This window comes from Brachionichthys hirsutus, unplaced genomic scaffold, assembly GCF_040956055.1.
Source record: "Brachionichthys hirsutus isolate HB-005 unplaced genomic scaffold, CSIRO-AGI_Bhir_v1 contig_887, whole genome shotgun sequence".
Taxonomy (NCBI): Eukaryota; Metazoa; Chordata; class Actinopteri; order Lophiiformes; family Brachionichthyidae; genus Brachionichthys; species Brachionichthys hirsutus.
The window spans coordinates 183,817-199,978 of record NW_027180353.1 but is presented as its reverse complement, the minus strand read 5'-3'; the positions used below and the strand labels follow the sequence as shown (position 1 = coordinate 199,978).

The 16,162-nt window shown below is 41.2% G+C and overlaps 1 protein-coding gene across 1 annotated transcript; it reads left to right on the top strand.

Annotated features, from left to right (window-relative positions):
• Positions 1-5,200: 5,200 nt before the first annotated feature.
• LOC137913957 (pleiotrophin-A-like) lies at positions 5,201-13,874 on the top strand. The gene is made up of 4 exons (XM_068757578.1): positions 5,201-5,294; positions 5,934-6,107; positions 8,116-8,277; positions 13,819-13,874. The coding sequence occupies exons 1-4, from the start codon at positions 5,201-5,203 to the stop codon at positions 13,872-13,874; spliced, it is 486 nt and encodes a 161-aa protein (XP_068613679.1).
• The last annotated feature ends 2,288 nt before the right edge of the window (positions 13,875-16,162 follow it).

The following is a 16,162-nucleotide window of genomic DNA, read 5'->3' as shown; positions in this document are numbered from 1 at the left end:
ATTCCCTATGGCTTTTACTCACCTCGAGTGGCTGAAGCCATCGTCTTCTTTTGTAATGCTACGGAAGTGCAATCCAAGGTGTTTCAGCTCATTTTACAGTCTTAATATAAATGTTTAATGTTTCTCCTGATGTAGCATCGTTAATATTTTTTTGCTACTTAACTCTGCAGAGAGCCATGCTGCTGTTGATGCTACTTTCACTGAAAGTCAGACTTGTCGCATTCTCTGCATCATTTCTTGGTAAATTAAGTGAAATTTCCACACAGACACGTCTGGTCGGAGTTCAGCTACTTGTAAAAAAATAGACAGAAAAGAAAAGCGATTTTCCTGACAGGTTTTCACTGTTTGTTTGTCTTTGATCACATTTTCCATCTCGGTAGCTGTGATTCTCGGGATGGGTACCTGCCTCACCTCGACACAGGGCACATTGGAGGGACTTATTCATGAGCTCCTCAGTGTGTGTGTTCCCAGAGTTGAGCTTTTGAGCTTCTCACTCCGATGGAATGAGAAGTGCATTGACTACAGGACAAAGGCAAGCGTTTGAAACCAGCAGGCAAGCATATAAAGCCAAGCGACCGGCGCTAGTTTGCTGCTACAGATGCGAGCTAATGACACAGGTGTGATAATGAGGCCCAAGGATGCCTCCTTAGTTGCAGCATGCCACTATTTCTCTTGTGTCTAGGTGCAGATGATGAGAAGAAAATACCACACAATTTCTGACTTGTGTTTAGTAAAGGTCAGCCAGTGGGGGGTGTTGGGTCGGAGGGGGGTTTGTGTGTGGAGAGGGTCCCTGTTATCTCTTAGAACAGCCCTGGAGGACTCCACAGGGAGCCGCACTCAGAACAAAAACAGTGTGTGTGTGTGTGTGTGTGCCGTTCTGCGAGTGTGCATTACGTTTGAACAGCAGGATGGAATGACGGCGTTCGCTAATGATAAAAACACAATGGTCAAGATGACAAACAATGGCCCTGCAAGAGCATTGGAGCTGAAACGGCAGAAATGGAATACTTTCATTTCTGCATGAATGCTTCCATTATAGTGATCATATTATATATAAATACGCGTCCATCACTTATCCTCCCACTCATCTTTGTGCCCCCTCTTTCTTTATTATTAGCATTCACGAGGACCCACGCTTCCACTGCGATGACAAATCCAGAGGTTTTCAATTATTCAGCTTCTTTCAGGATTAGAAACTTCAATTCCACAAATGAAGAATTATTTTCTAAATGCAGCTCCACTCCCTCCCCCCATGCTTCTATCAAAATCTTTTCATCATTGTCATTTTTATTTAATAAGAGATTCTTTTTTATTTCCCCCCGCCCAGTGGAGACAGGTTGGTAAAATACCAAAAATAAAGTGCCATTAGTGCTGGCTCAAGGGGTAAACATTTCAAATAAATACAGAGAATGTTCATCTTAAGGACTTTGGAAAAGTGGTAAAGTTTCAAAGTTTAAAGGCTGTTATTTTGAAAGTTTTCTCCCACTTTTAACAAGAGGATCTGTCTTAAGCCTCTCATTATGCAAAACATTCGTCCAAGAGGAGCTTCTTTTTGCAGCAATGCGATTATGAATAATTTAGGATGAAACAAAGGACGTATGACGAAAGCAAACAAAGCTGAAAGAGAAAAGGTAAGCAAATCAGAACTACTTAAATGAGTAAAGATCAAAGCTTTAAGAGAAAGTAACCCCAGTGTTTTATGATTTAAACTTTGGCGATTGTTATCTTGATTCTTTTTTCTTTAAAAAAAAAAAAATCAATGCTAAATTTCACAACAAAAATAGTACAAATTATAAGAGTTTTCTCCCAAAATGTTCTGCGATGATTTGAATGCAACATTTGAATGTGATGGGCGATGGTGGCGCAGTGGTTGAGATGGTCGTCCTATGATTGAGAGGTTGGCGGTTTGATTCCCGGCTCAGGCACTGAGTGCACTGTTGTTGTGTCCTTAGGCAAGACACTTCACCCACATTGCCTGGGTGCCTGCCTGTGGTCCCTTTGTCCTTTGAGGCTGTGCTTCACGCTGCTACAGAGATCAATGTGTTGGCTGCTTACCCTCCTCTTAGAGCTCCTCTCAGCACAGAGATAAGGACCTAAAGTTGAGCAAGATTTATTCTTTCTTTAGGTCCATTTTGCTTCTTTTCTATTAAACCTGCGCTGCGCTTTGTGACCTCGGTAACCTTTATAACCACATGAGACCAACATTTACCACTTGAAAGAAAACTGTGGGCGGAGGACTCGAGCAACTTTGGCTTTCCTCCCGATGCATATTGTGTGAGATGCATCTTGAGAACTGAAGGTATAAGCGGTTAGATGGCGGAAAGGCCGGAGGGGAGAATATGGGAAAAAAAAGCTTATTTTTGCACAAGAGAAAACATGCTTAGTGCAGCACATTTGCCAATTTGACATCCACAACTTTCTCCTTTGCACAAAGTGCACACGGGGTTCATCTTTTATCCTTGTGGGGGCTGCGCAGTGAATTGGCCTTACATCACGGAGTGTGCAAAGTAATTTTGCAAATGGCCTGGTATTTAGGGCTGTTCCCTGTTTGGTGTAAAACATTCCAATTCAAATCTGGCCCAATGGACAACCCCTTATACATTTGCCTGCCTTTCATAATAACTCATAGAATCTCAAGTATTGCATAATAAAGACAGAGAAGACTGGAAAAAGACTTTCCTTTGGAAACCATCGCCTCTGATTTGTTATCTCTGCGGTTCTGCATGATTAAAAACATGTTTAATTCATGTGCAGCAAAGTGATATAAAAAGCATACATGTGTGTAATGATACTATCAGTGTTCTTCATCAATGCGCCAGAGATGGGATCAGTACATGATTATGTACTCCTCATATGCATTTAAGAAAGTTCTCTGATCAAAAGCTGCAGTTTGAGATGTTAATGCTTTAAATTAAAGATGCATGAAGCCACTTTTCAGGGAATCATATTGCTTTTTTTCTTTTGCACAGCCGGCTCAAATAATTCACATTTAGTTGGTTTTAACACTAACACATTCCTAATTTAACCCCTCCTCCTTTAACTTCAGGCGGAGGCGAAGGAGCTCACTTGTCAACATAGTCGCCTCCATCGTCTCAACAGTAATGACGTCATTCCCAATAAGAGGATGACGAGAGAGTGTGTTTGTCTGCACCGCAAGAGTGCGTTGCTGTCTTTGCTGCATATTCGGATTTAATCGCTACAGATTAAAACGGCTAACGTATTTTCTTTCCTCATATGCTCCTGAGTGATCTGTTTGTTACCACTCCTAGATTGCATTGCATTCGTAACTTTAAATAACATGAGTTAAATGCGTTCATTAGATTAGTGAGCTGATGTAAAAAATCAAACAAGGGTCACAGGGCTTTTTCTTTTGATAAATCTCCACTGCATTCAAGTCCTTGATAAAGAATCTCACCCAATGTCTCCCTAACATGTAGACAAAAATCTAAAGGATGGAGCGCAAAAAAAACCCCTGTCCTTTAGTTCTGCTTTTCTCATTCCTCACCAAAAGAAATGAGATAGCTAACATTTGCCGAGTTGAGCTACTTTTGTAACCTTAAAAGGAAGACAGATTACATATTTATAATCCCAAACAAACCGCATCCTTTTTGTCTCGGCTGTCAAGGTTCTGTTTTCATTGCCAACTGTTTTCATTGCGATAAGTTTTGACAAGAATCTCTTCTCTACGTTAATAACATTTTGTAGAGAGGTGGCCCTTGGAACAATGAAGATCTTAGATTTTTTTTAGAAGCATCCAGATCAAGGTGGGGATTCAGGAAATTGTTTTGCAGCCTTGACAGAGGTACAAGCTCTCCATGTGTCCTTGTAGTTTAGTTTATAGGACATCATTCTGAGAAGAGTTCCATCATCTAACCTGCACAGGATGTGCCACTTTTCAACCCCTCAAACCAAATGTGCCATTACAACCCCCCCCAGTGGCTTTAGTTCAGTTATGCATATCCGAAGCGATGCGCCAAGGTCAGGTTGCCGGGTGGGGGGGGGGGCCTTGAAGGGAAAAAACAAACAAACCGAAACGCTCTTCTTCTCCCTATGACAAAGTGTTGAGTCACAGGCGTGTCTGGCTGCGTGTTTGTTGCGAGAGAGGTAGAGCATTAACGGAGGCGAGCATGGTGATATCCTTTAAGCTTGGCAATCCTCCAGCGCTTCTTACACAGGGAAGTGCACGTGCCTTCCAAATTATAGTTATACGCCGCCATCCACCCAGTCATCCATTATAGATGCTGTCATTCTCTGAAAATAGGCATTACATGGCCGGGAGAGGATTTCATTCTATTTATTACCAGGAGGAGGAGGAGGACGAGGATTCTCCTCTGCACAGGAAATGGTTAATTCCGTTTAATGTCAAGACCTGTTTCTTGCTTCAACCGGCTCGATGGTGCGCTCACACAAAGTCATCAACCCCCAGCTCCTTTTGTGCCAACGCTGCACCGAGAGCCCATCAGTCTGTCTGTGACTAACTTGAGGGCAGGACTTTCTTATCTTTTGAAAAGCCACAATGCCTTTCTCTCGGAAAATGATCTTTATCTGGGAAGCTTGAATGAATTTTGATTCTGAAACTCTTAGAAGCCGTGTGAGCTTTTTAGAGTTGGGATTAAATGTGCTTTTTTTTTCTCCCCCTTCATTTTGAAGATGAATAGTTTGGAACCTCTTAAAAATATTCTAATGTATATATATTATAAAAAAGAGGGAAATGGGAGCCTGAAGTACTTAATCAAAACCGGGTTGGCACTGCGACGGTTGAAAAAGTATAAAATCAATCATGTGAAGGATTCGGCGGACTTTTCTTGGCAGGCGTATTAGATTTGCTGCCACGCGGCGCGTACCGGCGGTGTTAAATCTGAGGTACAACGCACTACGATAACATCTTATAATTAAGTATACGATTTAAGTCTTTTATTTTAGATTCAGAGGTATTTGCTAAGTAGATTTAGCTTCATATTTACAAGTAAAATTTGGAGAATGGAGCAAAGCGGCTCAGAGTCAGTTTGCAATCATTTCCTTGCCAGCCTCAATCTTTCTACATAAGTCCAAGTGCAGAAGATTGTTTCTCACCATCAGCAAGGTGATTGTCTCTGGAGGTGTACAAAAGAAATGACTGCGATGAGGTCGGACACATTTTCCGTGACTCTTCAAAATAAAATACCAGTTGTCGCCTCTGAATTCCTGTGTCTCTTCCAGAATGAATGGACAGAAGCAATGGACCCGAGTGGCTGTGATGGCGCTCCTGGTGCTGACGGTGATGGCAGCTGAAAGAGGCAAAGCCGAGAAGCAAGGTGAAGACAAATTCTGTCGTAAAATCTCACACACAAAAAAGGGGACATAATGTGTGTCCCTGACAGGATGCACTGTGAGAGATGTCCGTCAAAACAATTTCTTTAGAAACAACTACTAAAAAAAGGCATTTGGGATTAAAGTAATTTGCCTACTTTGAGAATTTAACAAAGATCATTATCTATTATCTTAGAAAAAGGCAAAATAGGTTAGGTAACTCCCACTACGGGGAAAAAACAAGATTCCGCCTAATTAAAAAAAAATAAATCTCAATTTGCATTGGAAATTAAGGCGAGAAACTAAACCCATTACATTTGCCTTGAGAATACTAATAATAAAACAAGCCCACAAGGGGTAAATACTAATTTTTACAAGTACTGCAAGTTTACATTTTCAATTAAAAACGTTGTCTACTTTGACACTGTGTTGTCCTGCATATAAATAGATACTTGAATTATTAGGCTGCTTCAATGAAATGATTTCTTCTGAATCAGAAAACAATCAATGGACAGGTTAAAAAGAAAAACAGTCAGCTTTAGGGCAATTAACGTACATGTAGTTGCGATTCTTGACAGCAATCTCAAGTCAGAGGTCACACTTTTAACATGCTACAGCGGTTTAATTCACATTTGGTCCTGCAGGGAAGAAGGAGCGTAAATCAGACTGCGGGGAGTGGCAATGGAGCGTGTGCGTCGCCAACGAGGGAGATTGTGGACTCGGCACCAGGGAGGGAACGCGCACCGGCACCGAGTGCAGGCAGACCATCAAAACCCAACGCTGCAAGATTCCCTGCAACTGGAAGAAGAAATTTGGAGGTGTGGGAGAACCTTGCAGACTTCACCACCTCACCTACCTCTCAGCTCAGGTTTTCTTTCACATGTGTGGCTCATCTATGACAGCCAAAAGATCCAGAGAATTTCCATCCCTCTATAAATCCCCCATGCCTCCTCTTTGCCCCACAGCCTCCCCCCATAATGTATACTGGTCTGTAATTCATATGAACAATGGTCCCATTCTCACAATAGGAATGAGAAAGCTGGCTAATTAGAGGTGCAACAGAAATGTCTGTTAAGGATGTGATACATCATTATGGAAGACACAGGCGTAATCATCCTACTTTGTCATTTGCTTTTGGGCTTGAGACTGTGCAGCCTTCACAGCTAAAATGTCTTATGCTGACAAGCCTCAGGGACTTTTGTTCCCCCCAGTAAGGCCTGGCAGGCAGCGACCTGCTGCTCTGCAATGAGTCTGTCACGAGTGATGAACACACTGCAGGAAATAATGGCCCTGCTAACTGGCGGTATAGATTATAACAGCAAATGTTTTGTGGAAGTGGCAAAAAGTTGCATGCCTCTGGGCAGAAAACACATTAAACTAGCCTTTCTTCTTTTGCAGTGGATAAAAAAAAAAATCCTCACAAATTAATATGAGAAAGAAGAACCTTGAAAAGACTGGTGACCATGTCATCGCAGAGTCAATCCTGAGTGAAAAGGTGTAAAAATACAAAAAGCGTGGAATCATAATGTCTGTGGATTAGTAGAAAGTCTGGAAAAAATAATCCTGGAAACCAGTCCTCCAAACATGTTTGATGGAAATCTGTTCAATAGTTCAGTGAAAAATATTTTGTGTGTAAAAAAAAAAAATTTGTTCATGATTATTATGATTCTTAGTATTATTAAGGAGTTGATGCTTTCACCCCTGCCCATTTGGTTTGCTGCTATTTGTAGACAGGATTTTGCAAAAAATTACCAGAAGGATTTCCATGGAATCTGTGAGGCAGCCCCCTACCCCAAAAGAAATCCAAAAGATTGGATGTTTTCCAACCATTCCGTCCTCTCTTCACACATACAGGACACCTTAAGAAGGTCGCTTGCTGACTGACTGCAAGATTCCTGGCAGCCAGCAAACAAAACTCCCTCTCTGAGACAAATTAGGGCACAGCGGTGTTTTAAAGGTGGATGCTCAGGAATCCCTGTTGGATTCTTGCAACAATGGCCCTGTCATTGGCCCACCGCCCCCCTCCTCTCTTCACCCCTTTCTGTCCCCTTCTCCCATCCTCTGATGAGCACCCTGGGATTTCAGAGGCAGTGACAAGGGGCCCAACGCTTTCATCTGAGAGGAAGCTGTGGAATGAGTGTCACAGTCTCTCGGGAGCCTGGCTAGAGTAGCAACAAAATAATGGAGGGAGATATGAAAGACACGGACATATACTACACAAACACACAGCTATACACACACACTTCTTCAAACGCATTCTGTGAACATGCACAAGCCACTGCTGCTTTTCTGCACCAGGCTTGCATCCTCTGGGATTTGTTTACTGTGTTTTAAATGTAATATTTAATCCAAACAAATATTTGAGGTGCTGCTGGAGGTACTTCCAACGATCCACTGTACATTTTGTCCGTTATTGTCAGGATGAGCAGGAACCAGTCTGTTTTCGATGACATCCATCCGTTAACGGGTTTCATTATATGGGAAATATTAGAAGCCATAAGGCGCCATCTGTTCCTGCTCGTATGTTGTCTTAAATAAGAGCGTCTGGTGATGAGGTTTCAGCAGGACTGATTCTAGATCTTGGGCAGTGATGAGAAAGAAATAATGGCCAAGGCATTAAAACAGCCATTCAAAGTGCATGGCGCTGAACTCCCCAGGCTGAAGAGGCCTGACTGCAATTGCCTGCTTTAAAAAAACAAATATAGAAGCTGTCTTTGGTCATTTTACCACAATGTCTTCTTGATTGCTCCTATATGATCACCCTCAGAGCCACTTCACCAAAACAAAAGCCTATAATGACGTATTTGATTCCTCTGTGAACTACAGGGGAATGCAAGTATGACTTCCAGGCTTGGGGAGAGTGCGATCCTGCGACGGGCAAGAAGAACAGGACGGGCGTTCTGAAGCGAGCCCTTATGGATGCAACCTGCGCCGCAACCGTCACAGCCACCAAGCCCTGTGGGAAAATCCCCAAGACCAAGCTGCAAGGTAAGCTGCAAGGTATAAATCACCACAAGGTCAAACACAAATCTTCATAGAGGATTACACGACAACCGTGCATGTCTGCTGGGCAGCCAGACAAACAATTACACCACGTTGAAGAACATTTCACTCCTTCTCACACATTTAACCTTTCATAAAATCATGTAGTTACACAACTTTCCCCAGGTAACCTTTTTAGGGATCTCCATCTCCAGTTTGCTAAGGTAAAAATCATTCAATTGGACTTGGTTTGGTTCTCGGACTACTTGCTTCTTCACCTTTATTTAGATTATGCATGTACAACTACTAGCTAATTTCACCTGAGGATAAGTCGATGTTAACGTCTGACTTTCACAGGAATCACACACTGTTCATTTGGTGATAGCCACAGATTTGCCCATCCATCCACCACCACGACCTTCACCTTGCACAGGCTTTTTGTTGTTGTTGCTCTTTTCACAATGAGGTTTCCTTTCCTCTGACATAGAACAACATTCCCCCTTTTTGTTTTTAAATCTTGATATCAATTTGCTTACATGAGGAAATTACAGCATTCCAATACAGAAAACGTTCAACTTCCTGAGAGGACACGCTGATAAGGATCTTCCAAATCCATTGGCATTACTTACAAAACGTATCATCCCCAATTGTGCGTATTTATACTACAACACAGTTACAACCAAAATGAAGCTAGATTGAATTGTTAATTTAATAACTAATACAACTTAGTCAAAAAAAAAAAAAAATGTGCGTTTGAAAGCTCGGAATGTCATTTGCTCTCCATAAAAAATGCCCAGTTGCATTGATTTTGATCAAAAGCTACATCTCTGCAGAAATATACAAAAAACAGTTCTTCCTTGCACTGTCAAATCACTGTAAACAGTTACAGGGGCTGTTGGATTAGTTGGTTTGCTTAATTAAGCATAGCTGAAGGGTGTTTACCACATGGATGTTTATTGAGCTGAACGGCTGATATCCTTCCTGTCCTCCCTGGAGTTTGTGCATCTTATCTGTGACACGGGAAGTCGAAATCTTAAATGAAAGAATCTAGATTTCCTTTGAATTCGGATTTCACGGTAACAGAGTCGAGTTGTATTTGGGAGTGAACGTCCTCTATCTTCTTTGTGATGCCTGCACAAGTTGTGTAGGTATTTTGAAGTCAGCCGAGGCCAGGTAGCATTCACACTCTGTGTAGCAACGTCAGCACAATATAATCACATTCCAAGTCAGGCCACTATTTCATTTCTACATGCCTCATGCTGAGAAAAATTCCAGTAATTAAAAAGATGAAGCAATCGGAAGGGCAAATTATTAAATTACCACGTGGACACATAAAAATAAATCAATTTTATTACATTTTGCTCGGCAAAATGGCTGTGAAACCGATGTATAGCAAACACATGATTTAGTTCAAGGTACCGGACGCCCTCCTTTGTTGAGTGTGTAAACAAGGATGTCGCCGACCCCCTGTGGAACGCCTTGCTGTCCAAACTGGACGATAATGAGTGCAGAATCGTTGCCAATGTCATAAACTGCGCCCTTATCGCGCTCGACAGATGACATGTGTGCACACAAGGTTGGTGCATGGAGTTTGCTTAACCTTGCTGTCACTTCATCAAACAGAAACTGTCAAGCGAAGCCACGGAAATACCAAGATAAGACCGAGGGAAGATTTCTGAGTCCGTTTTCTTTACTCCAGGATGTCTTCCGCTGCGGCTCTGACTCCTGTAACGCATCTGTCTGCTTTTCTGTTTGTCTTAGGATTTTATGCCAAACTTTTATTTGATTTTCAAACAGGGAGTCTATTAAACGTTTTGCTCTGCGCCACATTATTAATTAAATGTGACAGTACATTTCTGGAGGAGCTGCGCTCGCCATCTGTGCCAGGCTTCGCAGCAAATATATAATACAGGACGTCGGTGTTGAAATGTAGATGTGTGAATCTATCGCGGGAAGGTGCACAGAAAGTGTGGGGGATTTTATTTCATTTTTTTATCACCAATTATTTTGAGTGTTAAACAACATTTGCTGGAAATTGAGAAATTCTTTGCAGGAAAAAAAACAACAGCATTGTTCATTGCAGTATGTCCACTGATGACATATTGTTAGCCTCATAGCTAAATTGGCCATTATCAACGGGCATTGCATAAGACTTATAGGCTGTTGTGCTATTAGGCTAACGATATGCTTATGTTAAACTGAAAAAGATCAAATTCAAAGTTAAATTAAGTTATAGTATTTACTTTGGATTTACTTTGTAATACCAGTCAATTTTACATATTGATTTATGTCTAGAAATGTGTGTGTGTGTGTGTGTGTGTGTGTGTGTGTGTGTGTGTGTGTGTGTGTGTGTGTGTGCTCTTGTGCGTGACTGAAAATGCATCTGATTTGCAGCCTTGTGCTGTGGGCTGCGTACTGAAGTGCATCAGCGCCGATGAAGGCCAGACTGTGGAGTGACAGGCTAAGAGGTGTGATAGAGAAGCAGAGAGCAGATGACAGTGGCTGAGATGAAGGGGGGGGGGGGGCTGTTGGGTAGAGGCCGCGCTATCACAGGAATGTGATTGAGTGATGCGTGGCACAAAATCCCGTGTCCACCAGGGTGAAGATAAGCCCCAGGAAGCAGAGAGGCTGATGGGAATGGAAAGAGGGGGTGCTGATGCACAATGACGTTTGTCCAGGGAGGGGGATTGTATATGTTCTTCTGTGTGTGTCAGGGGCTGGCGATACAACTGACACTTGCAGGATCAAGAATTTAAAAAAATAAAAAATCACACACACAAACAGACATGTCTGGAGATGGAGAAAGACAAGGCTGCCTAACCCCTCCAGAAGAAAGAAGATATTTACCTGATCAAATTTGAAATTCTGAGCAGCCACCTCTGGGTTTGGGCGGGAGGTTTCCTCTCACGGCAGCAGGTTCATGTGACAGAGGGAGCGTCTGTCGTTTCCAAATTCTGGAGGAGACGATGCTAAGAGGTGCCCCGGGAATGATCTGAGACTCAGACTTGCGTGGCTTTGCTGTCTGGCGCAGGTGAAGCGCAGACCCCGCGGAGCAAACGGGAGAACAAAGAGTGACAGAAATGAAACATCATGAATACCTGCAGAAACCTCAAGGCCTCTGCCTCCGCTTCCAGGAGAACGGGGGGGGGGGGGGGGCACACACAAGTGGGCGAGGGACTGTTTGGACACCCGGCCTGGTCTGATGTCGGGTTAAACAAAAGGATTTCTGATCATTTCATTTGTTTGGAGTCTTTCTGTTTGTGTCAGTCCATCTGGATTTTGTTCTTCTGGTTAATTACTTTAACAATCAGAACAGCACAGAATATAATTATGCTCATTAAAAGATGGCATACAAAGGGAGTCGCTAACAGCAAAAACAAACCTTAAGAATTGACGAGTTTGGGGGTTTTGAGGCGGCTCAATCAAGCTACGCAACAGTAATCTATTATAGGGACAATATTAAGTGATTAAAATTCCCCAATAAAAGGTGACCTCCCTGAGAATGTCCAGAGGGAGACACACTCTGATTTTGATTTTGTGGAAGGGAAATACAGCAGCTTCTTATTCTATTTGAATGTATTGTTCAGTATAATAAGTTTAATATATAATTACTCAGAGCTCTCTCGCATCAGTTGACTTTACCTGCCGCAATGCCAGTGCAATTTCTTGCCTTTTTGCAAGAAGTAGTTTCAGGCAGTAATTAAAAGGATCCAGTCCACATGGTTCAGGGGCTAATTGGAATATAATAAATCCTAATTGTGTTATCATTAAATTCGTTTTTGGTCAATTTAAATGATAAGTAGTAGTAGTAGTAGTAATTTTATTACTACTTCTACTACTACTACTACTTATCATTTAAATTGACCAAAAACGAAATATAAATGTTGTGTTTTATAGAACAGAATGAGCCTTGTGGTTCCGCTTCTTGCTGAATCTGCCGTGTTTCTGCAGTAGCTGAGAACAAACACGGGCTTTAAACGCGGCTTTTTTTTTTTTTTTTTTTTGTAGGATTCTGCTCTCAACTCACCTTGAATGGACAAGATAGGAACAGGAGAGCAGAGAGGGCAAGGTTATGTGCAAGTGCAGTAGAAAGTACTTCAGCTGTGTATTAGAGTCTCAGTCTTTTTCCTTAAGCAGATTCAGAGTCAAAGCGAGTCTGTTTGTCTTTTTCACTGCCTGAAGTATATTCTGACATAAACTGCAGGAAGGAAAGAAAAACTAAACGAATCCAACGAGCAAATATAAAGGAACGGAATATACAGTATTTGCATGGCTGAGAGTGCTTTGCATGCTAAATCTTCACGCCTGTGGAAGTTTTCTGCCAAAATATACATATGAGAAGAGATTTTTTTTAAGATTTCAATTAAATGCACACTCAGAACGTTGTTGAATCCTCATTGAGGAAGCGTACCTCATTGTTGTACGGGGCCGCTCGCCGACACGCCATTGAAGATTTGTGAGTTGTGGAGGAGAATGTTGATAATTCATGGAAAAAATGAAATGATTCGGGAGTTTAGAATCCCTGTCTTATCATATATTACCAGATTCATCACATTTTTTTGCATGGATTACATTCTTTTCACAGCCATGTTCATCGATTGTTTTGTTTTTTAAAGCGTCCACAGCTGTTGTACCCTCTGCAACAGTAAATTACGTGCCGATATTCATTTCACATTTTGCATGTCTTCCATTTATATGAAACCATTGAAGCTGGGAGAACATTTAAGCAACGTGGGAGGATTTCAAATTAGTCCCGAGTGCCGCAGCAGGAACTTGGTTTTTTCGGTCCGAACAAAGGATCGGCTGACATTTCTCTTCAACATCTCTGAGCTGAATAGCTTGTTAGAAAACATAACTTATACAGCGGCAATAATAGAAGTGCTAAGCATCAAAGAATTACAAAACAGACGGATAAAGACCGAAAACGATGATGAAACACACCGAGAAGCAGGAGAAATGCTTTTAATCACCAGTTCCAGGTCTTCTTCACAGCAGACATTTGCGCTTGTCATTAATAGGAAGACAAAGGTGACACTAATTACGTTAACGGCTCTCTTCCATGCATCCCAAAAGTGAGAGTTTGTTCCGTTTATTTAAAGCTAACCTATCTTGTCCATCCAACTGGACACAGCTGACATGGTTCTATCTGTGGATGAAGGTTACAAATGCACCTACTTAAACAATAGAAGATCACCAGTCAACCTATTGCAACTTTTTTGTTTGACTCTTAACCCCATTTAGTTAGCCAAAATGGTCAAAGCCGAGAGCTTCTGGCTTTGTCTTGGACCTGCTCAAGGTCTCTTTCTGTTAATAGGCAATTTTTCTTCATCATCATCATCACTGGCTCCATATCTTTTCTTGTTGGGTTACCTTAAAATAAATACTATTGTTTTACCTGACTTCACTAGTGGAATGTCTGCCAGGGTACCAATGCAAGTTGATTTCATAGGGGATACACAGAGACACAAAATCAATCCCCAGGGGGAGCTGCATTGCTGTTACTGCATTAAACAAGGTTGTGACTCTTCATCTCCTCTGTGCTTGCAGATGCAAAGAAGCAAAAGAAGGAAGGCAAGAAACGAGAGCGCACCCAAAAGGACTGATTATGCTGCCCGCTAGTGAGAGGGAGGAAGAAGAGGGCGGAAAGATGTCCGCCTCCGTATTTCAACACCATTCCTCTTTATATGTCCTGTAGATTGACATTAGGGAGCATATAGAGCTTTAACAAAACCAGTGGGGATATGACTTTAGTAAATATGTTTGACTTGTTTCTTCTTTCTAGCACCTGCTAAGAAACGGCTTGTATGTTGTAATTGGAGGCATAATACTCAACGGTAGTGGGTGAACAATGGATATGGAGGCGCTTTGTTTACTCGTGTTCTTACCTAATTATTCTATTTTTAGGATAATCTTCTGAAGAACAAATTGGATAGGATTTGCCATACAGCTGCATAGCAGCACACTAATTTGGAAAGTTTTGTTCCACGTCCTGAAATAATGATGCATTTTATTAAAATTGCAGCTTTTAACGTGTTTGTATCATTAAAATGAGCCAAAAACGTATTTCAGTAATGCTTTCCACCAACACCATTTTACTTGGTTTTTTTTCTCTCCTCCTGCTGCTCTGTTGTACCTCAATTTATACCCGCTGATTTTTACTCTCAGAACCTTTTGCTGTTAAAAGTTAAAATCTTCACCAGGATAGTTGACGTTAACATTCCCTGTTGTTTCCTGTTCCATTTTCAATAATAATAATAATAAAAACAATGAATACAAAATAAAGGTAGCACATTTTTCATCCACCTTGTGCATGTCGACAGTCAAAAACTGGAATCTCTAACACTTTTCGATATATTTTTTTATTTGAATTTCATTCTTGGGGAATATGGCACAGGGAAACCACTTGAATGCAGGTCATTTTACAGTGTTGTAAGTGGCCAATGATAGAAAACACTCAGATGTATTGTCCAAATCAGATAATCAATCAATAATTCATTGAAAATAAAATCGTTAGTTTGCAGGAAGTGTAGTGAGGGAGGGGTGCAGAATAAATGAAGGACTCTGGGGAGGGGTCAGGGGTAATTCAGATTGTAGGTATTAAAGATGTGCATGTACATTTTAAATGTACTACATTTGAATTACTTATAATGCATTATCATATAGATATATACAATGCAATTAATCAACGTTTTTTTTTCCCTTATTGCGAGCGAAGCCACAGTGCCGAACATTTACAAATACGGTATAAGCAAATGAAAAATGGATACTTTAACATTTCACACTTGCAGCAGGCTAATGATTTTTTTTTCCTTTTTTGTTGTTGATTTTGTTTTAAAAGCACATTTTTAAGTTCAGATCAGATCAAAACAGCTTGACTGGAAACACTTCTATTTGCGCCACAAAAACAAAAGGTTATAAAGTGTGTCCGGAAACGCAAGCGACCAGCTTCATCCCAAGGTGAGGCTTTGTAAAATGTACATGTGAATTTGGAAGGAAGCCCTTGTCGCTTTGAAACTAGTTTTATTCTGTCCTTGTCCAGGTTCTTTCTCTTTCTTGATCTATTATCTCCATCTAGCTGCACAAGTCTTCCATCGAGCCGCGCCGTATTTGAAATGTTTGGATCTGGTTGGTCATTTTGCAAGACAGGAAACAACTTCACAGGAAATCATGCCCCGAGAAACACACACATATATTATACCATAGTCACATTATCTTTGAAACACTTCCATAACCCCATAATATTCACATCTTTATGATTTTAAATAGCAGATTCAATTTTCACCAAAAGCAACTGTACACTGATCACATTCTAACTTGAAATACATTTGTACTTTGTACAATGATCAAAGAAATAAGATTTATAAAATATGATAGAAAATGTACAATATAATGTATACATATCTATACATATATGTGTGTGTGTGTGTGTGTGTATTCCAGTACCACACAAAGTCTGTGTCAAACTGAGTCTTTGGAAGCCTGTTGCTATTGAAAAACTGTTCAAAGAGAAGGGAGTGATGACAGAGAAACACACGATCCACATCTTCCCTGACGTGTGTCGTGATATTTTGTCCAATCAGATGTCTTCATGCTGAGGATGCCATTAAAAATAAATAAATAAATATCACACAGCAGGCTGCGTGCACGCACGCACACACCCCACACACACACAGGGTCGTATTGGAATATGTCACTGTTGTGTATTTGTGTACTGTACAGGTTATGCACTTTAGAAGGCAGTGACATGATTTTAGATTGTTCAGTCCAAACTTCCATTTCTTTCTGCTATCAGGCGGCGGCTGCTAAGATAAAAGAAATTATAGCACGTGGAGCTCAGAGCTGGAAAACACAATGGTCTCGGTAATAAAGAGGAGAAAATCAAGAAATTTGA